The sequence below is a fragment of the Lytechinus pictus genome, chromosome 1 (assembly GCF_037042905.1).
Source record: "Lytechinus pictus isolate F3 Inbred chromosome 1, Lp3.0, whole genome shotgun sequence".
Lineage (NCBI taxonomy): Eukaryota > Metazoa > Echinodermata > Echinoidea > Temnopleuroida > Toxopneustidae > Lytechinus > Lytechinus pictus.
The window spans coordinates 34,678,582-34,706,121 of NC_087245.1; the positions used below are offsets into that span (position 1 = coordinate 34,678,582).

The following is a 27,540-nucleotide window of genomic DNA, read 5'->3' on the forward strand; positions in this document are numbered from 1 at the left end:
TATGTTGGTCTGAAATAGGCAAATAGCCCAGTTAAAATAGGGTTAAAGAAACATGCTACATGTCCATCTTTCTTTCTGACGCTATGCGATCTCACTTCATTTCCCTTACTGTCTTTTCTCTTTCTCTCTCTTCTCGTTCTCTTTTTATCTTGGCTTTGACAGTTTTTTTGATTAAAACAGTTGAATTTGTTTTCTTAATTTTATAGGAATACCCTTGATAAGCCCTCATGGCTTTTGGTGTTTCCTCCATATTCATTTTGTTATGTATTTTTTTTTTTTTATGTAGCCTTTTCTCACTCTCTTTCCATTTACAAAACCAGTATGTTTTTATATTTTCTGTATGTGATATATATATATTCTTGTTTGTGATTTGATGGTTATGTTTATTTTTAATTTGAATATGGAAATAAATGAAATGAAATTACACATTTCTGCCAAACACAGAAGCTGGCAACAACATTTCTGATTTGTGTATTTCACAAAATACTTCCTTTAATCCCTCAACTGAATTTATTTTGCATTGGTAAAAATGAGCATTGACCGATTAGATCACAAACATGGCAAAATGATCAAAATCCTGAAATATGACCCTTTTTTATATGCAGGTGATATTAAAGGTTAATAATATACATGTATATAATAATATAGTGTATTATATGCTTAAATCCGCCCCTTGATTTTCTCTGGGCTTTGTTCACGACCTACGTTTCTGAGTTTAAATAGGGAATTCACAAATGTACATTCATAGTAGAATTGATCACAGAAGAAAAAGTATTGTGGAAGTGGGATTGTGTTAATTTGGCTGGGTAAAAGAATCACATTAAAACCTTTTACAGCACATCCAAGTAAGCCTTTTAACTGGCCTGGATTAAGCGCACGATCCCTTTCTCAACAGCGCCATCAACATTCCCGCTTGACAGAAAGATTGTCGCCAAATGGTTTGACGTTACATGGGCCTTCCTTAGCTGAAGTCATAATTACGAAATTGATTGGCGTGAATAATCTGGGGCGTGTTGCTTAAAACTTTTGCCATAAAAAAAAACTCTGGCAAACAAAATCATGCCATGTACAATAACACATTGAAAAACTTTTCTTTTATGCATCAGGACCCTAGATAGATTGAAGAGCAACATTGGGGGATTTCAAGTCCGGTGTTGGCCTTGGTGTTGGTGTTGAAATTTTGATTGCTTCCCCTAGCTCCAAAACTTATTCAGAGTTAGCAAAACTGATCCAGATCACATTATTGACATCTCAACAACTAGTAAGTGACTTTTCGGGAGCATCTTCATCTTATGTTTGGTGTTATAATCATGTAAAAATTGACCTAACACCAACACCAAAAGGTCAACAATGAACTTGAAATCACCCACTATATGCAACTACTACTATTACTACTACTACTACTACTACTATATGCAACTACTACTTTTACTATTTTTACTACTACTACTACTACTACTACTACTACTACTACTACTACTATATGCAACTACTACTACTACTACTACTACTACTACTACTACTACTACTACTACTTCTACTACTACTTTTACTATTTTTACTACTTCTACTACTGCTACTACTACTACTACTACTACTATTACTACTACTACTACTACTACTACTATATGCAACTACTACTACTAATACTACTACTACTACTACTAGAGTAATACACATACCTGAAGATAATACGTGACCGCATTAGCCCACTTCTGTCTATCAGCATAGTAATCACCGATAGCATTCCAAGCCTGTTGCATCTGAACGTCATCACCCCCTCCGCCTGATTTCAAGAGCTGTACTACCCTGAACCAGTCACCAAGTTTCATACGCAGGTTCACCGCTAGATCCCTACAAGAGGAAATTAATAAGTCATCGGTACAATGCTCGGCTAATATCAACAATGGGCTTTGATAAACTTGTAACTCAAAATTTAACAAATACGACAAAAGTTCAGAGGCAGCTTTATTTCAGAGTAATGACTTAAAGCACCCTGCCATTGACAAATCATGGGGAAATTGAATCAATACGAAATTTGCAAAAGGCCGATTGACTTGCATGATATAATCCGTCCGTCATGAGCGCCCGTCGGACTAATGCGATAAAAGTTCGGACATCACGAATTTGACCAAACTCATGCTGGTTATTACTTCGGGTCGTTGCACCCAGTAATGAATGCTCACTAAATTGACGCTTGCTACCAATGTTACAGTACTAATGAGTTCACTGTTTGTTCTGATTAATTCACAAAAATAGTGGACCCATTATTGAGCTCACCAGCCCAATAATGCTACATTGTATTTCAGCTTCTATTAGGCCCTTAGGAAGTTCAGGAGCTCTTTATAAGTTTTCCAGGGCTCTGTAACTGTAGCTAATTTTGGGGGAAAATTTCAGAGTCTGTCGAGCATTTTTTTTTCCCTGATGCAGTAGCTGATTTATTGTTTACCTCCTATCCATATCTCTGTACATCCTTTCCGCTTCCTCAAATCTCTTGAAGTAGGCGGCTACTTCTGCGCTTCTCATCGTCTCACTCTGTAGGTTCCCAAGGCGCTTCACAAACTCGATCCCCTGGAAGTCTCGGCAACGGACAAACGCTTGCTCTGCGACCTTCAGATCAAGGGTTTCCATGGCCTTCTCTGCCAATAGACGCCTCAAAACAAAACAAAACAAAAATCAATCAAATGTTCCTCTTAATCTCATGTAGCTGTATGAAGAGAATTTAAGGAGCATAATTTATACAACCTGGAATTTCAATACAGGGTCAAGTCTTACATAGAGTTGGAATAGATTCAAATCAAACTCAAATTGCAATTCATATCAACTTATCATATCTTAACGACACCAATAACAAGCAATCACCATTTGAGTTTACATCAAATCTATCATAACTTTTTGTAATAAATTGGTGCGCGAGAGTTACAAAACGTAGAAATCCTCAGTAAATTCTGTATTTTTAACAATAATAATATGTTGTTCTTGTATAGCGCACATCACTTTTTTTTGTACGTCTCTATGCACTTCCAAAGGACTTTGGATTTTTAATACCATAGTTTTAGCCAGGCTGCTTTTATACAGGGCACTAGAATGTTAAGGAATAAACTCATGCGGAAGGGCATTCAGAAGTAAAGATCAGAATTTGGTCACATGTCACTTGGTTAAAAAAATATCTGGCTGTGACTGAAAAAAATGATGAAAGCGGTGGTTTTAGGTGACAAAAAAAAAAAAAATACCCAGACATACCATAATTGTAGCTTGAAGTTTCATATGAATCTATTGTTTTCGTGGACAAATTTCAAGGAACTACAGAAAGATGATATTACATGAGCTCTTGGAAAGTGAGGTAAATCACATAAATATTCATACATACCATAATCTTGGATGAGGGTTGTCTTCAATGAATTGAGCAGCATCTTCAATGCCAACCTTTTCCAACAGATCACACGTATCTCTCAAACTCTGATAAAATTACCAACCAAAAAATGAAATGTTAACCCCTTGCCAATGGGAACCTGGGGATACATGTAGTAAGTCTATGGGAATGACAGAATTCAGTATTCAACGTGTTAAATGCGTCACGTTTCCGATGACATATGCTCCATGACAATCATTTTCAACAAATTTATTAATTTATCCAACAATGGGTGATGTTGGAAGCACGATATATATTGCCATTACTAACTGGAAAACAAAATCTGATTTTACAAAAATAATCCAGGGCCCCATCTTACAAAGAGTTACGATCGATCCGATCAATCGTAACTCTATGGAAATCCATCAGTGTCATAATTTTTTCTACAGGAAATGTGCAAAATGTCCTTTGTAAACAAAGGAGAACAAACCGAACTGTCAAGAAATCAACGCATTTATGGATATACATTCATATCTATAAAAAAAATTGAGCAAACATGCATTTTAAATGTTGATTTTGCTGGCTTTCCATACTTGCGATTGATCAGATCAATCACAACTCTTTGAGAGATGGGCCCAAGATTACGTTGATAGCTGAACATCGAGTGAGATTCATCCCAGGACCCAGCCTTTTTAAAGTTTGGTGCTGTGCTGTAGAACCTTTGCAATAACAAATTGGCAACAGTATAAAGCTACTGAAATCATTTAATTTGATTGGCTGATAGTAAATTTGTTACAAAAATTGTGCATTTGTTATAACAATAAGCCTTTGTGAAATGGGACATTCATCTCTTAAACGACCTTTCACCAACAACTAATTCAAAATCATTCCTGTGTAGTTAAAATGTCTGTCTGATTATAACATGATTTTGATGAAATCATACAAATGGTACTTGAGCATCAAGACCTCAAATTTCCAATTTTGAAACAATAAATCAGTGTGGGAATCAATATAACAATAATAATAATGTGACTTATAAAGCGCCAAATCCACTCTGTAGAGTGCTCAAGGCGCATAAAGAGCTAAGAGTTGAATAAAAAAGTTTTTAGAAGATTTTTGAAAGTCTCGACAGAGGTACATTTTTTTATGTCTTCAGGAAGGCTATTCCAACAAGTGGGACATGCAAAAGCAAATGATCTTCCCCCCAAGTTTATTTGACAAAGTGACGATGCGAGCACCTGCATTCTGAAGCTAATATAACTGAGCCTGCGGTAAATTGAACAAAATATACATGCTTATTATTTCACGCCTTGAAAAATAATGGCTGCCTGCTGTTCAAGCTATCATAGCAAGTTGCAAATTTATCACAACAAATGCATTCACCATTACTGTGTAAAATAGGGACTGTTCTATGGTGCATATGGTGCGGATTGTGTTCAATGAAATAACGGATTATTTCATTTAATGTATCTTTATCTTAATCCAGTTTCTTTTGTGAGGATCATTTCCATCAAGCCATTTTGGTGATTTTTTTGTATGTTTGTTTCTTTGCTTTTATTTCTGCATTCAAATAATACAATATCAATGTGACATAATTATATGCTACATACAAAATAAAATAAAAAATATAGTCATATAATATAATGAATATAGAAAATAATGATGTGAGCACAATCATAACTTCTTAATAATAATATTAATAATGATACTTAATGAGCACAGGAGACCGCCATTTAAAATCCTCCCACCAAAGATATTGGTATTACCTTGTTTATTTGTATGTATGAAATGTTTTCATCTTGTATTGGAAATAAATGAAATCAAACTGAAATTGAATTTATGTATTCTCATTTATTTTGACCCACCTTGATATCTAGCTCTACCATGCACTCCTTTCCAGGATGTTCAGGATCCTTCATCACTTCATCCAATAAAACACTCTTAATCTGAAGGTCTTCAAACAGACAGATGTAGCCTGAACTCACAATGGGTTCCTGAAAATAAATAAACCACCAAAGAACAGACAATCATTCAATAAACCACTCTTAATCTTAGCCCACCGACTCCTCCTGCTACATCACAGACACGCAAAAATTAAATAAAATGCACTAATACAATAGAACTCTGTTAATCTTAGCCGATCATGAAAGTTCATCTGTGTTGGTTGAAGATAAGTAAAATTTAACCTTTTGATTACAACACAAAGAAAAATCCAAAGAATTACCACGAAAATTTTCGGCTGCTAACTGCTGCCTTCTTCAGCGATGACCGATTTGACCTAGTGACGTAGCGATCGATAGTCGGGTCTTAATCTTAGCCGTTAACTCCCATCCCCCCCCCCCCCCGCAACATCACTGACCCCTGAAACAAAAGAAAATTTATCCAATATAACACTTTCAATCTCAAATTATTACCTCGGGGTCCAAGTTTCTAAAGATGTACATCCTGGTCTTTTCCATCATAGCAATGAGTTCAGCATTATCCTCGGCCCATCTCATATCCCAAACGTCTTTCCTTTCAAACTGCAACGGCTGACCTACAACCTCTTGACCTTCAGGGTTGACCCATTTGGTGTCGAGGTCAAAGAATGTCAAGATCCCAGCGATGTCGATGATTGCCAAACGACTGCAAGTAAATAGTCAGATTCAGAAAATGTAAGATGTTATATCTAGAGGCTGCAGAATAAATAGAGAATCGTTATCATGTAACACTTTATACCTTTTGATACTCTTAGAGACCATTATTATATCTAGTATCTTAGTATCTAATACTGTATGTCATGCTATGTGAGAATATTATCCAAGCAAATAGTGTCAAGTATGTTCTTAACCTACAGTACTTGTTCATATTAAGGACAACTTTTTCAACACTGCTTGTCTTAGCACAAGCGCCCAGGGACCTGTTCCATAAACCAGACAAGAAATTGGGAGTGTATTCACTTTACAGTTCAGTCTACCTTCATTCACTTTATCGATTTGGAAAATGCAAATGTAAATGTGAGAATAGATTTGAGTTCTAAATTTCATCCTACGTCATTAAACTAACAAGTGGAGCGCCTCTGGCAGTCTCACCTGCATCACGCGATTCAATATAGCAGCAGTGCTGACTTTGAAAACTACTATAAAATAATTATTCACAAAAACCTTTGACCTTGGTCATGTGACCTGAAACTCAGGCAGGATGTTCAGTAATACTTGATTAACCTTAAGTCCAAGTTTCATGAACTAGGTCCATATACTTTCAAAGTTATGTAGTCATTTCAAAACCTTAACCTTTGGTTAAGATTTGGTGTTGACACCGCCAACGTCGCCGTCGGAAAAGAGGCGCGTATAGTCTCACTCTGCTATGCAGGTGAGACAAAAATCCGCTATGGTTACTCAGGCATTAGTGAGGGGAACCACTTTCAAGAGGTCCACCTACAAATCCCTAAATGAATTGTATAAGGTGGATTAATGAGAAAGCTATTCATTATTTTTATGTCAATCCTACATTGCATTAAGAATGATTGATCAATATAAGTAGTGATAAATAAATTTAATCACTACTAATTTAATCACTGTTAATCTAATTTCATCACTGTTATTCATATTTATATGAATAACAGTAATTGATTAATGTAAACATTACTGACAGTTCATTAGGATAAAACCTGTTTGCAAAATAATAAACAAAGGAAGAAGTCTCTTCTCTACCTTGAAGTACAGTTTAGAGATAAGGCATGAGGTCTACAGTTGACTACATGCTTGTTGACCAGTGCTACGTGTGGGAGTGAGTAGCGATGCAAGGTTCCAGATTCACGGCCGACGATCAACACCTTGTCAGAAGCAGCTACGCAGCAGATTGGATCTCTGGTGGGCTGTCAAAATAAAGCAAATAATGTATTTTGAAAAATTCATCTTGTCAAAGACAATGGTCAAGGCATTTCATTCTGAATAGTCTACACTTTGAAATTCATTTTGAAAATCAATCTTATTTTACACTTCCATGGAAGTTTCGAAGTTTTCGAGAGTTCCTATTCAGGTTTCAAAAGATTTTCAGCAATAAAATGATATAATTTAGTAAACAGATCCACAAAGTTCACTGTTTAAACACAAGTTCAGACATGTAAAATGCTGTTTCCTGCATTCACACATAGGCCAAAGTATATGTAAGTAGAGTTGTGGTATACTTCCATTGGTCTTTTATAATGTTCATCTGTCAGCATTTTAAAACAATAGTGGCCTGTATTCTGAACTCAGGTTTAATACAACATCTGTCATAAAGTAGTGATTTAACTATGGATAGCCAATTGTGACAGGAATCTTTATTAATACAGGTTATTATTTATTATTATTTTGTTGTTTTGGCGTCACCTGTGCCTGGGAGGCGAAAAGCGAACTGAATCACTATGACCCGCAGGTCTCTCCTCCCGATATAACTGATTGGGGGGAATGCAGGTGGACCACTACACCGATGTTTCCCCCTACTCTTATACGAATAGTGCAGTGGGTTCTTAACGTGTAAAGGTGGTGACTCTCCTCTACACGGGGCGTCCATTTAACATCCTATCCGAGGGACGGACGTCCTATCCGAGGGATCTAATTTGACACTCCAGTCAATCATAACTGTTTTGGAATAACGACTCAAATAGTTTGTCACCACAAAAGCACGAGGAGAGAACACAGAAAATATAGAAGCACATAATCCAAAACAAAAATATTGACATTTTCGGCTTCTCATAATTTTAGCCCAGAGCTAGACAATGGCCTCACTTAAGCTTTCCTACAGAATACAGGTCAATGTATCGCATTCTGATACTTGAACCTCGGTCTAACCCTAAAAACACACTTCTATTGAATGCTGGCTTCAAAATATTTGCTCCATATTCATGACAAATATTATGTACCAATTAATTCATTTAAACTCATTATATTTTTGCACTTTCCTATTCTTTCCATTTCACGACTCAATTATTTGTTGACAACTTTTTGCAGCAGGATATTAAAGATAACTGGCACTCCATACAAGTGTGGTCTCAGTTGACCCAGGGTTGACTATAACACCAATGGGTTCTACTTACAGCGAATGCCTTGCTGAAATCCAGGACACCGTCACCAGCTCCTGAAGGAGTATCATCAATGTGATAGACCCTCTCTCTTGAATCCTTCTTACGTCCCATGGCTGTGTTCACCTCCATCGCTGTTATCTTCTTGGGAGTTTTGAACTGCCAGATGTAGATGGCTTCCTTGGAGGCAGCTATCACATGGGTTTTGGTCACAGCAACGAACGATGGCTCTAGTAACAGGAACAAAAGAAGAAAGAATCATATAGCATATGTGAACTTGAAACCCTATCCTAGAGTCCCAAGTTCTTATTTTTAACTTTTATTTTTTATTTTCCCCATATATATCCATATATACAAGGTGGCATGTATCAGAAACTTGGTGGTGCTCCATGTTGGGACTTTCAACCAAAAAGATAAACAAGAACAACAACAAATAGAAAAAATAATGAATTTGTGATTATATGATGTTTTTAATATTTCTTTAAGTACAATTTTTGTTAAAGGTTGGCCTCACAAAGGGTTTCTTCCTTTTTGGTCATTACCTTCCTCACTTTCTTTAAATTTGATGTTCATTGTATTTACATTGTCTATTTTGTATGTATTTTTATCTTGATCTCTTGAGGAGAAATAAATGAAACTTGAAACTTGAAGCAGTGATAAACAAGATATGATAACGGATAGTGGATTATGATACAGACAACAGAACACAGAATTCACATTTTTTCAGGGCCTAAAATTTGAATCACAAAAAAAAAGAAGAGAAAAGTCATGAAGATCAAGGCCAAATCCGATAAAAGAAAAATATGCAGAATGGAAAATATATCCATCTTTCTGTTTTAATCTGCTCTTCGTAGCATAAATGTATAAATTAATAGGCTACCGGGGTAATTTTTTTTTAATTGTTTACCTTTATAAGCATGGCAACTTTGTTTTCTAGCCTATAACAATAGTCATTGAAAATCAGTGAATATTGTGAAATTGAATGACTATGAGAATATTGCTGTAGAATGGCTATTGGCTGTGAAAGCAGGCTTGGTAAAATCATGTGACTCACCTATATCAATGTACTTGGATTCCAGCGGAGTTCCAATGCAGTTACACAGCACAAGCACATACTGAAACATAAAAAAAAACGTTACTCTATATTGTGGTGGGTGAATCAGTGTTTCAAATATAATGGAATGAAAGCCTTGAAACCAGTTGAATTGTACAAAACAAAACAAAATCAAAGAAGCAGATCGACAAATATTTGATAATAATTGAATATATGATAACATTGTAATAATGTTAAGATCACCACTAATAACAATAATAATATGCAACATTTATATAGCGCTTAATACAAATGTTTCTAAGCTCTGCATACTATTACCCTGGCTTTAGCACGGCTACCCTGATTGGGTGCACGAGCATTCAAGGAATTCCTTCCTACCAGACACCCATTTACTACACCTGGGTCGAGAGTGGCAAATGTAGATAAGCGTCTTGCCAAAGGACGCTAGTGCTGCGATGGGATTTGAACCCCAGACCTTGTGGTTCAAAGTCCGAAGACTTATCCACTAAGCCACAACACCTCTACATCCAATGCTATGGAGATCCTCCCATCGACACTCATCAAGGTGTGAGATGTCACACATTAACTTAAAATTCGACTTCATCAATGAAGCATCAGAATGGAAAATTATTTTTCAAAGTTTGATTACATTGATAGGAAATGCACACACATCATGTCAAAGAAGAGAAGATTTGGGGTAGGGATCACCAGTTGTGCAAAACTTAGGAACAGATTTATAAAATGACCCCTGGATACCTTTAAAAATCAAATTTTAGTCTACTATTCTAACCATATTTCCCGCTTTTCCTCGCGCATAGAGACCCTTAGGTGTTATGTGTCTATTAAAGCAGATACAAACCAATAGCGCCATGTCGAGTCCTCAACTACTCATACCTGGCCAGTTTCCCAACCCATAATGCTAGTGTAGTCTAGTAATATAGACCCACTTGAATGATAACATGCTAATTAACTACACAATATATTTATACCGCAATAATTGTGTTACCAAATAGCAAAGCAATTACCTTTTCTCTCAAAACATTTACTTTCACTATACAAATACAAAAATAGGTCAATTTGTTCTCTGTAGCATTAGTAGATATCTGAAACATATATGTAAAGACTATGTATTTATAACACACAGTCAATGAGAGACCACACACAGTTCACTCCCCCTTTAAGAACTGTATCGTTATTATTGATATATCTAGGTGAACCAACAATGGGATAACCACCATCAAACATATAATACATGACACTCATTATTAGACACTCATTATTAAATAATGAATAAAGAAACTAAACTAGCATCATTTTTTTCCCCCAATAAAGTGATGAAACAAAGAGGTCCAATTTCACAAAAGTGGCTTAAACTAGGAGAAAGTACAAAAACCATCCTACTTTTTTTGTAAAAAAAATGCAAAAAACACACTGCATACATGTAAGTGCTTTAACATAATTGGAACATATTCCATGTGCGTGTATGCCTTAAACCGAGGTAGAACTTTAACCCTAAAAGAGCCGGGTTATTTGGACCCATCTCACAGCCGAGGGGGGCGGATTCTGCCCCCCCCCCCCCCCCGAGATCTTGGCCTTTGATCGCACGAGCGCCACAAAAATTTGCACGGTGGTAGTGTGCGATAAAATCTACAAGGCTATATGGTTGATTTTTTGAAATAATAAAATAATGAATTAATTAAGCTAATTTATGCATGAAATAAAACATTTGCTCTAATGAACTTTCATACGGCCCCAAAACTGCCAATTTGTTATTCACAGACTCTTTGTAGAATCCCAATCAAATGTACTTTAAAAATTTGTATTTGTACATAAATTCATGTTTTTGAGCAGTTTTGGGTCTGACATGCACTTACATAATGTTGCATAATTTCGTAACCGCGTACCGGGCATCGCAAATTTGGTCTCAAAAGTTGTGCTAGATTTGACAGTAAAACGTCAACAAGTGGCGCAGTTGAAAAATTTCGCGCGGCGGGTTTATCACAAAAAATGTAGAGGGGGGGCGGAATCCCCCCAGGCCTTTTAGGGTTAAACTCTCTGGAGTTTAAACTTCTTATACCAATTTGGACCCTCATGGAAATGCTTGGATGTATATGTTAAAGTTTGGCCAGAAAATACAAAATGGGTATTCAAAAATGGTGATGAGAAGATGTGCATTTTTCTGTGATTCTACGGGGATTGCTTTTCACAATACAAAATATAGAGGAAATGGAATATAGTATAAAAAAATTGATGGATTACTTGAAAAACAGACAAGAAAAGGGGCCCATTAGCAGTAACTGTGACATTATTGTAATTTCTATGGTAAACAGGTCTCAGAAGTCAACAAAAATCAAAGTTTCTATGGTAGTTAATGTACTATAAATGGCAAAGTAATCATGAAATAAGGTAGGAAAATCTTGATAAATTGAGCCCAGGGAGAAATTTCATTAAAAAAATTTTGTCTGACATGTTGCCATATCTGACATCTTTCCTTTATTTTGATTGGCTGAGAGGTAAATGTGTTTGATAATTAATATGGTAACTGTCAGATGACCAGAACTTGTTATAATACAATGTACTGACAGCTTTCACGAAACTGTTCCCTAGTTTTTGAAAACGAAAACAAAAAATGAAAATAACAGGCCCGAATTCACAAAGGTGGTTTTGAAAACCCACGGTTGAGTCCATGGTTTATGCAGATTTCCTGTATAAATTACGCTTATTTTACCGCGTATAGTAAAAAATGTCCAATGCTGATGCGCGTTTTTTTCACAGTGCGCCAAATTGACACCTGTTGCCATGGTTATCCATGCTATTTTATTCATGAGTCCACTGTTTTAAATTAATGAGTCCACTATTCAAGCAGTGGACTCATGAATAAAATAGCGTATCTAACCATGGAAACAGGCGTCAATTTGGCGCACTGTGACAAAATTGCGCATCAGCATTGGACATTTCTTACACACGCGCCCGATACGCGCTAAATTAAGTGTAATTTATACAGGAAATCTGCATAAACCATGGATTCAACCATGGGTTTTCAAAAACACCTTTGTGAATTTGGGCCATAGGGTTTGACATTAGAGCAGTGTGCTCAAGTAAAACTCAGTTAAACTAGCTTGGGCCTCAAAGATATATGGCCTGTTTCCTAAATAGTTGTAACTATTATGGCAACTACATGTATGGTGGTAACATGGCTCAGCAGCCAATCAAAAACAAGGTACAATGGAATACTCCCCAGGGAGGGGAGGATGTGCACACATTGTATGCGGAAATGACTGATTGCATCCGATGACCGGGGTAATAATATATCTGTAAAGCGCTTAGACACGTCGTTCTGATGTATTTAGCGTTATATTAAAGCGGATTATTATTATTAATGGTAGCTGCCATAATGGCAAAGTTAAAATACATATTGCTGTAACTCTTTAAAAAGGGCCCCTGGACACGTTTGTTGAACAAGAATTGAAGGGTAGTTCAGATTTAACAAACTTGATAGGAAATTGACATAAAATGTGCACTGGAAAAGGGTTTCTAGTTTCAGTGAAAAAAAATGCTGGTTTGAAATATTTGAACACAAATAATTTCAACTTCAATCTCTTTTGACTTATAATTTCGCTTAAATCCTCAGGAAAATCACTGCAAACACACACACATGTTATCATAGAACACACCACACACTAGTTACCTGAATTGGGTCAGAAGGATCCTGTCGCCATGGGAACGAGTGATTCATGAAATGACATTTGGTGACTTAAAATGACATGCTTTCACTTATCATGCATAAAAAAAACATTTTTCATATTATAGAACCATTGATTTTAATTTTGTACAATCCTTCTTGTTTGTCCGTCGATGCGACGAGGACCATCTAATCATCCTGGGGTTTAATCATTAGCTTGATGGGTCCGCAGATGGCTAGTCAGGCCAATCTGTGCCCTAAATAGTCTCTGGCAGTGTGGACAGGGAATATTGGCTGCTGCTACAGGGTTGGCGGTCCTTGCCTTCCTGGCCTGCCTGCGGGCTACGGCCACTACGGTCCTATTGGCCTCATACAATCCAAACCCTCGCCTACAGGGCATTTAAAACTTTAAGTCTAAATTTCAATGGGATATATCTCTTTAAGCATGAAAATAGTGAGAATGAAAATAAATGACAAAAACTTTTTTTTAATCATTTAACATACAGCTTTGCATGTCTCAATAATTCAGATACAATGCAAAGAACAAAACATATTGACACTCGAAACTTCCCACACTTAGGCTCTATATACAAGTTTAATTCACTTGAAAAATATATATGATTTCTAAAATCTAGGAACGGAAAAAGCTGAGTGGATTTTTTTTACAATTTCCATCAAAATCAAATTGAAACAGAACTTCCCCTCGATTCAATCTTTCATACATGCAGCTAAAATAACCATGCCATGCAGAGTAAAATAATGTTAATTAACTCACCACTTGTCCCATGGTTTCATCTGCCCTTGTAGCCAACACGCAGTGATCTCCATACGCCGACACTGATAACAGATTCCTCACATACTTCACATACCTCTGGACAAAGCAAAAAAAAAATAAAGATACTAGATTGATGATAAACATTGATATTACTAATATTTCAAGCTTAAAATTGATTTTGTATGATAACAAACTCTAAGAATTGGACTTCTGAAAATCAATCTCAAATCGATTTTTTCAAAATTAATTTTTATGACCTTACATTCAATTCTTTAAAACTCTTGCAAAAAAATTTCTGGCTAAATACAATTGAACATGACAAGATCTTCGAATCAATTTTAAAAATGTTCTTAAAATTGGTTTTGAATAAATTTGTAAGTGATTTTAAAAAGCTAAATTCAAAGCAACTTGAAGATGGATCTGAAAATAAAATGTAGAAAAAAATTGACAGACAGTAAAATCTATCATAAAATTCTTCCCTATTTCAATGCAGTGGTAGTGAATTTCCTATAACCCTCATCTAAGTTTGATAAATCATAAACTTGGCATTCAGATACTTGTAAATATTGAATAGAAACAAGAAAAAAAAAGAAAAAGAAAATCAACTTGAGCTAAGGGGAATTTCATTATCACCCACGAACAAGGCACCAATTGTGCATAACTTAAAAACAGCATCATCTAATGCCGCACCACTTCTACAATAATATCCCATTTCTAACGACCCTCATTAATTGCCCCTTTCATACAAATATGCTCACTTCAGAGTTGAGAGTATCCCAGAAGACCACGCAGTTCTCCACTCGATCAGGCTTGGTGAAAGAATAGACCACGGTACTGGCGCAGTAGCCCCACTTGTAGTCGGGACGGATGTTGGCAAAGTAGATGTAGCTATCAACAGCCAGGGCTATGCGTAATCCTCCGCCTTCCCACGATATTGCTGACAACCCATGACCGGGCACTTTTAAGGTTCGTAAATGCTACAGTACAAGGGTAGGAAGTAAGATAGAGACGTATGCTTCATATTCACAATTGCTTGCAATCTTTTTGTACACAGAATACTTTAGACTTACCATTATAATGCTAAAATTTGAACTGATTGTATCTGTGATGTTACACGTAAATATTTTCCTTTTTTTATATTTCAATGGAATGTTATTGATACTTTCAATAAAACATATAAATATATAGATCAATAAGGATACATTCATACTTTTTTGTGTTTGTACATAGTAATGTATAAAACAAAGTAAGTACAGGTTTGTTTCATACAATTATTGCTTATGTGAAAAGTATAAAATAGAAAAAAAAAATATAGACCCCCAAAATCATCTTTTTAACAGCGATTAGAAGTACATAGTGGCATAATACACAGGGGCCGCGGAAGCCCCTTGTACAAAAACGTAAAAATGACCATAGGATTGTGATTTTTTGCATGGTCAGCCCCCCCCCCCCCACTTTGAAAACCGTTCCACGGCCCCTGATACATTTCAATTTTCTTTGGTGGAGATACAACTTTCCCTTCCTTTTAGCGATGTGCATTTCTTCTGTGTACGAAGGAAACAACATTCTTTTTAAATAGTCAATGCTTGGCTCATTATTACCATTTATACTTGTGTAAATACACCTCTTTGCTATAAGTAAGATATGATTTTTTTTCTTTTATCATCTTGTTTTTCTAAAAATCCAACAATTATGGTCTGTTCGTCTAGTGTAGAAAATCCAACATCGATTAAATAAGCTTTAAATTCGTTCCCAAATATTTTTAAATAGTTACAATGCCATAGTGCATGTTCTAAGGTTTCAAAGTCTTTACATCCCAAAGAGCATTCTGGTGAGTCTTATATTTTCATTTTATACAACCTATAATTAAAAAATTTTTGTATCGATGGTCGTATTTATCATTATTTTTCTAACTTTGTATAATCCAGAATCACTTCAACAGTATTTATCCTTTTAATCGAAAAGAATATTTTCCTTCATTTAATTAAGTATTGTACCATATAATGAAATATGTATAGTAAGATAGTCTCTATTTATCATCAGATGCCAAATGACGTAGCTTGGCCATAAAATATGCTAATACTGATTAATTCAAGGATTCATTACAAAAGACTCAGACAGTCAATTGATTGATTAGTATATATGTGTAAATAAATGAATAAAGAGATGAACAATATATACATCAAAAAGTAAATATATGAATAAACACATAGATACATTTCATACACGTAAATAATTTAATAAATAACAAAAGAATAAACAAATAAAAAATTGCATCACCATTATTTATTAAATAAAACACAAAAAAGGATTCTTCTATTACACTGTACTTTTATCAGAATTTAGAACACAAGATGAAATCCTCATTGATAGGATTATAAATTAGTCATCATAAAAACAACTTTAACGCCAAAATTAAAACTCAAATTCACCTCTCCAAATGGGGTATAGAACTGAACGACATTGACGTCCTTATCTTGCTGCAGGGACTTCTGTGTGCCGGCCACGGCTAAAGCTGACCCATGGTAGTTCCACATCACTTTGACGACTGACATGCCAGTATCTATCAGAACAGGGTCTGTAAACAAGGTCATAACAAGGTCATAACAGCCGCTGTGCAGCGCCAGATCGACGAAGCTCTATCCCTTTGATCGTTGAACGCCGAACAGGGTAGCAGCAACTCCCATCTTTTAATGTCTTTTGGTCTGACGCGGCCGGGGTTTGAACCCACGACCTCCCGGTTGTGAGACGGACGCTCTAACAACTGAGCCAACACACCGGTCATATGTATTGGCTATCATGAGGATGACAATTTCAGTACTACCTGGGGTGTTTCACAGTTAGATTTTTTTTTAAGGGCAACTTTGAGTACCTATGATACTTTATATAATGAATATGAGTGTGTGAGAACAGTGACATCATTGACTTCCTTACTCACTCACTAACCTGGGGCCTGTTTCATAAAGTGTATAATAATAACAAGTTTGCAATTACAATTAGAATCTACAAATATTCTTTTATCTGATTGGTTGATGGTAAATTTGAATACGAAATTGTGCATTTGTTATTATAAAAACTCTTTATGAAACAGAACCCAGTATGTCCATATATCTGTTTTGTGAAAGTAAGTGAAATTGAAAATGCCATGACTTTCTTATATTCGATGAAATTTTCTGTGTTATACTTGCATGAATTTTTTCTCTTATTTGTTCAAATCAAAAATGTTGTTGGGGTGGACTAGGCCTGTAAATCAATAGGCCCAATGCTAAGAGATAACAAGCAAAGATTGGACTTACTATCATCGGTCTCATCCCGCATGATCTGTGCTCTGCCGTTATCATAACAGATTGCCAAGGTAGGACAGCCCGGCTCCACTAGACCATACTTCCCATCGTACCAATCAACGCCAGCAATGTGAACGGCACCGGTAGCATTTGTCAGACAGTACGCTGTCAATTTAGACTACAAAAGAATCAAAAGCGGCCATTTTACAGGACACATAAATCAAAATCATAGTGCATTGTTTAATAAAATCAATGTTTATAACTGATTATCACTTCAGTCCATGACTTGCTATAGACTTACAATTACACTGTATTGTACAAAAAATTGCATGGTGTGACAAACCTTCACAAGTTACTGTAGTGTACAAATTAACTGCATGATGGCAGTAACAAAATGTTGACAAATCAAGACATTTGTGTCATGAACCCCCCCCCACCCCGATTCCATTCGCATTTCATGGAACTGATGCAGACATTACCAGAGTATTTTTAAAAAATCTTATACCTTTCAGCAGAAATAATCAATCCCATAAAGACAAGATGATGCAGACATGATTTTTTGATAGCCAGTAACCGGCTGTTTTCACCAACTGAACGAGCAACCTTCACCATCTGTAGAAAAATAGAAAACAAGTGAACACCTTTTGCAGTCTTGCCTTCATGGTGCAATTCAGCATGAATACTCACACAAAAGTTGCCTTGGTTGTCGTAAATGTGTACTTCGCCATTTGTCATTCCGAAGAGAATAGTTTTGGAGTCGGGTGACCACTCCACCTGACATAGCTGCATTCCTTTGAGTTCTTTACCCCAGATCCGGTTACCATCCACCGACCCCACGATCACAGCACCTTCAAGACAGGAGAGGAGATAGATTCAAATTTAAAAACCTACATTCAACATCAAAGGTGCAAAATGCATTAACTAGGTTTTTTTTCTCCTTTAATGACTCTTATTATTATTTCCTCCAACCGACTTAATCTCGACTATTTCTTCATTGCCACCATGATAGAGTAAACTTACCACTGTTCCATCGCATGAACCCTACTCCAGAGTCTTGTAACACGAAGGTTAACGATTGATCATACCCTTGATTTTCATGATTGATCGTACATTGTAGTCAATGCAATCAATTGTAGACAATGTTCTACGATCATTACTAAGCTTTGTGGTACAGACCCCATATGTTAATTTCCTTCCGCAAGAAATGCATCCACATGAGCTGCACTGATTACTGAGCAATTACCTAATTTTCGTGAAGTTACCTACAAATACAAACACTTTGTCCTTTTATTGGATATTGTTAGAATCTATTATGTGAATGAACCATTGCTGTATTTCTTTTTCAGTTTTGAACAAAACAATAAAACTTAAGAGGGTGGTTGGCAAACAACCTTATACTTAAAGGTCAAGTCCACCCCAGAAATTTGTTGATTTGAATCGAAAGAGAAAAATCAAACAAACATAACGCTGCAAATTTCATCAAAATCGGATGTAAAATAAGAAAGCTATGACATTTTTAACTTTCGCTTATTTTTCACAAAACAGTTAAATGCACAACTCAGTGATATGCAAATGAGAGTCGATGATGTCCATCACTCACTATTTCTTTCGTTTTTTATTGTTTGAATAATACAATATTTCAATTTTTACAAATTTGACAAGAAGGACCAACTTAAACTTAACCATAAACTGTTAAAACAATGGTTAATTCCACATGTTCAGGGAGAAATGAAACTGTTTCACTAGCTTGACAAGGAGAAAATTAGAATATTTCATATTTCATATAATAAAATACAAAAGAAATAGTGAGTGGGTGACGTCATCAGTCTGCCAATTTGCATACCGACCAGGATGTGCATATAACTGTTTTGTGAAATTAAGCGAAACTTTAAAATGTAATAACTTTCTTATTTTACATCCGATTTTAATGAAATTTTCAGTGTTATGCTTGTTGGATTTTTCTCCTTTTTTTCAAATCAACTTTTTGTTGGGGTGGACTTGTCCTTTAACATTAGCCATATACATCTTTTTAAATAAAAATACACAATATGCATCTCAAGCATTCTTTGGAATGGTTAGTTCATAATTGTGCATCATAATTGTTGTTATCATTGCACTATTGCACTGTTTGTCTTATTTCCTTTCCCTTTTCCTTTCGAGGCCTCCATCAATTGCAAGCTCTAAGGTTAAGATGGAGGTCTCCCACATTTCAAAATGCATTATGTCGATATATGTACATACATATATATTTTTTTGTTCTGCTATTTGTTTTAATTATAAAAAAAAATTATCAGGTATATATATATTTCAATTAGATTGTTAGAATGTATGTATGCATATGTTATTCATTATGTCATTTGCTTATTGTTATGTTATACTGAGAAAAAAACGATTACACTTGTATATATACTTTTGTTATTGGAATGTGGAAATAAATAAATAAAATCAAAAAATCAAATCATTATCATTATTATTTGACTGAAGATAATAAATCATGATAGCATACCATCTTCATAGACGATACAGATTCGCTGGCCATCTGACGTCCATGCCATGCTCCTTACGACAGACTTGTTTCTATTGTTGATCATCTCCTCAAACCAACAACCTGAAAAGAAAATGAAACAATCAGATGGTCAAACTACATGGAAGAGCCGTGGTGTAGTGCTTCTGACTCTCGCCTTGTAAACAGAGGGTCGTGTGTTCGAATCCCACCGCAGTCTAGTGTCCTTCGGCAAGGCGTTAATCCACACTTTGCCACTCTCGACCCAGGTGCTAAATGGGTACCCGGAAGGATGCGAAAGATATTGTATGAATTGCTTGAATTAGCCAGCGCCATAATGAGGCTGCGATGAATGCAAGGAATGTTCCCCAGGGAGTGGAAATTGTGCACTTTTTGTGCAGGATTGAAATGAATCCAATGACTGGGGTAATAACATACTGTAAAGCGCTTTGAGCCATTTTGGGAAAAGCGCTATACAAAAATTGGCTATTATTATTATCATTCCATAATTTCAAAATGTTTGACATCTCTAAAACCTGATCTTTCCTTCCCATATAATAATTAATTTCAAATTCATACCCCCCCCCCAACAAAAAAAATACATGTACAAATATACAAATTTACCCCCACAAATATATAAATAAAGGTATAGTTTAAACTTGAATTCTTAAAAGTACTTTAAAACTTACTTAAATAAACTGAATTCAAAAAGTAGTTCAATTTCATAATAATACTTACTCCTCACAAACCTAATTTTAAATCAAGATAATACAGTTATGTATATTTATCAACATTCACCCAGAAGCCTTATGTTGATTTGGAATAACAAGTTTTTTGTTTTTTTTCAATATGTTCATACATGTTCAATTTTTTGAAATTTGCAAAAGGAGAATTATTTCTAAGGAATAATAAACAATCAAACATAAATGTGAATAAGTGAAAATGTTTGTTCTCTATCAAGTGGATACATTGTCTTTTAAACAGCATTACAAGTAATTTCCATATCACAGTTTTATCAGTACTATCCGATGATGAGGCTGCATTCTACAAGCTTCGCTTTTTAGCAGCTTCCTCCGTTTCCGACCTGATACATGGTTATCTTGATTATTATACATATAAAGTTTCCTTGTTTTATTGATTATAATTGTACATATGTTTTTAAATGTCAAATAAATGAATTGATTGATTGATTGATAATTATATCAAGATGTATGTAACAAAACTTATTGTAAATGATTGTTGGAAATGGAAAATAAATAAATGAAATGAAATGAGAATACTTACCCTTATAGAACATCCATACAATGATGAGGCCATACTCGTCACTTGAAGTCAGTTTCTGATACTGAGAATTCCATGTAACAACTTGCACAGCACCTACAAAGCAGAAAATAACAAATCAACATTTACTGCCACATAATAAAATATTGCATTTGACTTCAAAGAAATATCAAACAGCTAGTAGCGTTGACAGACAAATGCATGTGTAAGTGCGCTTATGGCCATTATCAATTATCATTTATTTCATATGGCATGACACAGTATTGATTACAGAGATTCCCTTGGGAGCAAGACGTATCCACATGATAATTATTTTTGCCCTATATTGAGGAATGATAACAAGTGTGTTCATGGCATCTTCTGTAAGTTATTCTACTTTCCTCAGAGCATAATGATAGTGGAAATTTCTGTAGATATTTAGAATCGAATCAAATTAAATCAAATTTGGGCAAAAAAATAAAACAAGTGGAACGCCTCTGGCAGTCTCGCCTGCATTACGCGATTCAATATAGCAACAGTGCTGACTTTGAAAACAGCTATTGAATACTTAGTCACAAAAGAAAACACTCATATGGTGATAAAGTACTATGTCCATTGACCAAACATGACCTTTGACCATAATCATGTGACCTAAGACGTGGGCAAAACATACTTGATCACCCTTATGTCTATGTTTGATGAACTACATGTGTACATCCATAAATTTTTTAAAGTTATGATGCCAATTCAACAAATATCCCCAACACGGCAAACTTCCTTGACCTTAAATGACCTTTGATCTTGGTCATGTGACCTGAAATGCACAAAGGATATTCAGGGAAATATGGTTACTCTTACGCCCAAGTCTCATGAACTAGATACATAAACTTAATATTACAATTCCACAAATATCCCCAACATTTTCAAAGTTCATTGACCCTAAATGACATTTGACCTTGTTCATATGACCAGAAACTCACACAGGATGTTCAGGGATACTAATTGCTCTTATGTTTAAGTTTCATGAACTAGACTTAAAAATCAGATTTCATCTTTGACTGATATTGGTAAAAGTTTCAAAAAAAAAATTATAAAACAATAAAATAAAATAAAAATCACCAGTTGTGCACAAAGTTGTTTGTAATAAAGTTGTTATTATCTTACAAACAGTTCTATAAAACATGGGCCAGGAGGAAATCAAAGCTTACCAGAATGTCCTTCTAGTGTTTGATTCATAGAAAGGTTACTTGGTGCAGCAAGACCTCTCTGCTTTGCATCTTTTCCTAAAATTGCAACAAAAACAAAAAAACAAGAACATCATCGTTCACGTAATGGTGATAGTAGTAACACTTTATGGATTCCACAAGTACTGATTTATTAGATTATTACTTTAGTTAGACATCTTGCAGCAGTAAATAACTTTCAATAATTCACATCATATATCATTCATATCATATTCATTTGAATTAGTATAAAGTGACTTACAGAGCACTCTGTGCCTGAGTTAATATAGAATTCATCTTTATGGTCAGATAAAATCCTTTTTAAACTGAACAAAATATATTACTGTACTATGTTGCAAAGCACACTCCCATCAAAAGACAATGAATAAAAAAGAATACACCATTCAATGTGTCACCATTATTTCATACTCCATATCTTTCATCCTCAAGTAATTTCCCTAAATATGATTCTACATCAATACATATGAATGACTGATTCATGGATTTGACAAACATTGTGAATAACATGATACAAAACAAGAATGAAATCTCTTTTTTTTATTGTAAAAAAAAAAACCTTTAATCTGCATTCAAAGTTGATTAAAATGTCAATTAGGGTCAAACCCTGCATCACCACTAATCCTTATTTTGTATTTAATACAGTAAATTTAACATACCCCTGGGGACCGTTTCATAAAGCTGTTCGTAAGTTAAGAGCGTCTTTAAGAACGACTGGTGATCCTTTCTTGTGGTAAATGATGGTTCACCATTAGTTCAATTGGTAATTATTTAGCGCGTAAGAAAGGTTCACCAGTCGTTCTGAAAGTCGCTCTTAATTTATGAGCAGCTTTAATCCTTCATGAAACACCCACCAGCTCCGGAATCCAGTTTGAGAACCTTGAGTAATCCATTCTCCCCACCGCATGCTATATAACCATGTTCCTGGTTCCAAGAAACACATCGTAGCTTGATGTTATTAGGAATTGCAATCTGTTAAGAAAACATTCAACAGCATTTGTGTTAGTGCCCTCCATAACAAAACACGTCCACCACCCGCACGCGCGCTCTTCTCAACGGAAAGTGCTGATTAGTTGCCAATCTTCTTAATCTTATCTCGGAAGAATGGTCCTATCATAGGTCATGTAGGTATCGCTCATATCGTCAACAGACCCCAGGCCAGGGAATTTGAATTTTGTTTGACTCCCAGCACAGCACAGCTCCCCTTAGACTTAGAGGCTTAGTCTTAGACCAAAAGCTTCGGTCTCTGGTATGTTCCGCTGAACTCCGCTGGCTGATGGCTCCACTAACCAAATACAGTCTTTACAGAGACCTGGGGCCCGTTTCTCAACACATGGACAAGTTAGTCATATCTTTATCCACCAACCACGGAGTTAGTTCCAATCTTACTAAACATGTTTCTCGAAAGGTTTCCTAACTAGAATACCTTGATATCGATACTATCGGTAGAACGAGCAGACGAGACGTAGCCTTAGTCACAAAATAGCATAATATTAAAAAAGAAAAATTATTACAAAATTGCAAATATTGTGATAAATTGGGAAATAAATCTTTTCAAAATAATAGCACAGGTGAATTATGCATCATACATACTTAGACCATGAAGACTTGAGCATTCAATTGCAGAGAAAATTAAATTATGAATAATTCATTTCATGACTAAAAAATCACTTGTGGACGTTGAGATTGGATACCCCCGGGATATCCAATTTTAATAGTTTACGAAAGTAAACCATAACGGTTTTCTTTGTAAAATGATGATAATTATGCGGTCTTTTACGATTCCGAACGTCATCAAAATATAGTTTAACGAAACATTTTTAACCATTGATACCAAAACATACGATATTTGACAAATTATATGCATAAATTAGAGATTAGAATTTATCCAACTGTTAATAGGGGTCTGAAAACAACAAATACGAGTTCAGTTATGGATGGCCTGACGTGGTAGAATATTTATCGATTAAATCATTTTACTATTTCAAAATGAATGGTTTTGTGGCGTTTTACCAATAGTTTTTATAGTTTCTTTGTATTACAATTATCATTGAATGCATTAACCCACTTGTTTTGTGATGTAATTTCAACCTCTATGATTGATTACGTAAGATTATAATTTTAAAATTTATATGCGCTTTTGCATGTCATAGTCTACCCACGTGATGCCACTACGTCATTAAGAAAGAAGTTATGACAGGTTCGGAGGTGTCATAAATATTTAGTGAGGTTGTTGTACCCGATCTTGGTAAAGAGGGCTTCGTGAAACGGTTAGCGGACAAGTAGCTCACTATCTCCGATTTAGTCAAGAAGTTAGACTTATGACGGTGTTGAGAAACGGGCCCCAAAGTTCTCACTTCTAGCTCGATCTACAGGGACTCAGCTCAATGGCCAAGGCAATGGGCGCTTGGCCATATGTTTATGTATTAAGTTCGGATAAAACTTTGCACGACAGCTGAAGTAAGTCACTGTTTTTCCCGGCCCCGTTTAAGTTTATTTTTCCCCGATTTGGTGCATTTCAGGCCAAAACGGAATAATAATATTTATTTTGGTACAGTTCTCTTTATAAATATAATTATAATATTTTTATTTTATCATTATGAAATAAAGACAAAAATCGAGGAGCCCGTCATTGCCCGTCGGGGGATTATATTTATATTTATAAAATAGCTGTATTATTTCAAGCATCGCGATTGGTCAATACGCGTCACATGACATCCAACTTTTTTTGTGCACTGCACGGTAGTGCAAAAGGTGTGCAACGAAAATTGACATTGCACGCTCGAGCAAACCAGTGCGGTAGAAGTCCAACAAAACTGTACTGTAACTTTTTAAAAAATTGCTCTGTCGTGCGTAAAAGTAAATGCAGAGAAAGCTCGGTTTCTTCAGATGGAGCACACTGGGCACTCGCCGCAAGCGGCTCGTGCACAGTGCGACTTCACTTCAGTTTTTTTTTTTTTTTTTTTTTTTTTTTTTTTTTTTTTCTGTGATCCAGTTTCAAATTAAAAACAAAGAAAGGAAAGTTGAATCTGGATAGTCATTGAAATAATTTCTTGATTGCATGATGGCATCTCTTATGAAGGACAAAGTCAAAGGGAAGTTCAAGTCGACTCCAGTTGTTAAGAAGAGGAATATTGCAAGTTCTGGTGGTATATCTGATTCCCCAACCCGTGATTCTTCCATACATGTGCTTGATGATCAGGATGTTTCTTCTTCAATACTTAATGAAAATGAAGCCACAGAGAGACCAAAGAGATCTAGATCATCAATCCTTGATCAATCACAGAAACCTCCTAGTCAAGCGAAAGGGCAAAGTACCACCAAACGGAAGAATAGGAATGTTCCCTTGACCCAGTCCAGCAAAGCAAGCACCAAGTTAATTGACAATACAAAAAAGCCTTCAAGAACCAACATTCATAATTCAAAGATTGATACTGCCTCTTCAGAATTGAAATGCAGCACATGTACTAAGATTGTTCCTGCTTTGTTGGGATGTGATTATTGTGACCTTTGGAACTGTAGGAAATGTGCTGGATTACCACAATCTGTGTTCAGTGAAATTGGTGAATGCAGCAGTGTTCACTGGTACTGTGATAACTGTAGGATGAAAGTTGAGCAGGTCCTTGGAAATTCCAAACTGAAAGGAGAAGAGGTCCTGAAAAATGTGCATGTCAGACATGACCCACATGCACTGCAAATCAATGACCTGAAAAAAATCAACAATACTCTGTTATCCGTTGAAAAGAAGGTGGACGAACTGCAACGTAGCTGCGAGAGCTGGAAAGATTGTAAACCAACTGCCACCCATACAACAGAGGTTCAGGCCTGTTCTAGACCACTCTACTCAGATGTTGCTGGAAGAAATACGGACCTTAGTCAACGTAGTGTATCTTCAAACAATATTGAGCTTCTCCAAGAGTATGCTGATAGGGAGAAAAGATGCAACAATCTGATCTTTCATAATCTTCCGGAGAGCAGAAGTCGAGATACTCATGAAAAACGGAGAGAGGACCTTACAACAGTGCAGTCAATTATCTCTGATGTGCTACAAATCTCAGATATTAAGGTATTAAGAACAATCAGACTGGGGGGAAGAATGCAGGATCAGTCTGTTCGTCCAAGACTGCTTTTAGTGGAGACTGAAGGCTCACGAGACTCAGTTTTGACAAAGGCAAGAATCTTACGCAATTCAGAGGTGTGGGGAAAGTTATACATCGATCCTGACAGAACTCCTCAGCAGAGACTTCAACATAAGGAACTTCGAGCTGAACTAAAGAAAAGGAGAGAGGATGGAGAGCGAAACCTTGTAATCAGACATGATAAGATTGTACCAAGACGAAATACCACCTGGAAACATCAAAACAATCTCTACGACTATGTTGTGGCGGCCTCTAAGTCTGGAGAAACCAATGGAGAAACGACTTCCAATTCCGAAGGAGTACCAACATGTCCTAGACAGACATCTCACATAGACAGCCAGGAGAATCTGCCTCTTCATGAGGTTCAGGAAACAAACAATGAAAATGATTTGAAAGATGTTAGTCCCATTGAGAAGCAGGCTAAACAAGACATTGAGTGTGATCTAAATACCCAAGATAATTGCTCTTCACCAAGTAGTGACAATGTCTTACCCTCTGTAATTGATATTTTGCAAGATGTAGAGATTCATTCAGATGACATAAAAGATTATAATGAGGATTCAAGCAGTACTGACACTGAGGAAAGCAGTGATAGAAATGGGGACAACACTCTACAAGGTGCTTCAAGTAATAGTATCCCAAGCCATGCAGAGGCCCCATCAAGCCTCTGACATCAGGCATCACACAATCATGCAGTAAATGTGAGTGGTAAAGGAGGATGTGCAATAGAATTTGAAAATAGGACTCAAAATGAGCTTGACAGTGCAATAAACGTTCATGCTTCAGAAAAAAACATTTCATTGACTGAAGATGCATCCAGTTGGAATGAGTCAGACGTTTCTAGCTGTGAATCAGAAAATGATACAGACTATTCATCTACATGTACTTCAGATGAAGAATGTGAAGCTGATGTATGTCAGACTGGAAAAAGACCCCCCTATAGAAACATTACTAATGACGGGATGAGAGTCCTATATACAAATAGTGACAGCTTACTTAACAAGTTGGATGAGTTAGCTTTGCTTGCTGATAAATATGAACCAGATGTTATGATTGTTTGTGAAGTGTTACCAAAAAACTGCAATGTGAAACCTATTGAGGAAAATTACAAGGTAGACAACTATGTAACCTATACAAACATTGAGAAAAATGGAATACGAGGCATAATGATATATGTACAAGAAGGGATTGCGTCCACCGTCAATG

General features: G+C 35.8%; 1 protein-coding gene across 2 annotated transcripts in view; it reads right to left on the reverse strand.

Moving 5' to 3' along the window:
• The window catches only part of LOC129266302 (WD repeat-containing protein 35-like), a 45,155-nt gene that overhangs the window by 13,599 nt on the left and 4,016 nt on the right, over positions 1–27,540 (reverse strand). The window contains exons 2-19 of one of the 2 annotated variants that reach the window (XM_064101148.1): positions 23,050–23,167; positions 22,163–22,237; positions 20,979–21,071; positions 19,698–19,799; positions 17,879–18,039; positions 17,204–17,369; positions 16,340–16,485; positions 14,666–14,884; positions 13,908–14,003; positions 13,139–13,159; positions 9,451–9,511; positions 8,412–8,626; positions 7,045–7,208; positions 5,767–5,977; positions 5,218–5,346; positions 3,371–3,459; positions 2,450–2,653; positions 1,683–1,854 (exon numbers count right to left, since the gene is read on the reverse strand). In XM_064101148.1, the coding sequence (XP_063957218.1) occupies positions 1,683–1,854; positions 2,450–2,653; positions 3,371–3,459; positions 5,218–5,346; positions 5,767–5,977; positions 7,045–7,208; positions 8,412–8,626; positions 9,451–9,511; positions 13,139–13,159; positions 13,908–14,003; positions 14,666–14,884; positions 16,340–16,485; positions 17,204–17,369; positions 17,879–18,039; positions 19,698–19,799; positions 20,979–21,071; positions 22,163–22,237; positions 23,050–23,167 (2,442 nt within the window). The remainder of the gene's footprint in view (positions 1–1,682; positions 1,855–2,449; positions 2,654–3,370; positions 3,460–5,217; positions 5,347–5,766; positions 5,978–7,044; positions 7,209–8,411; positions 8,627–9,450; positions 9,512–13,138; positions 13,160–13,907; positions 14,004–14,665; positions 14,885–16,339; positions 16,486–17,203; positions 17,370–17,878; positions 18,040–19,697; positions 19,800–20,978; positions 21,072–22,162; positions 22,238–23,049; positions 23,168–27,540) is intronic. The other variant, XM_064101152.1, reaches the window with a different exon arrangement.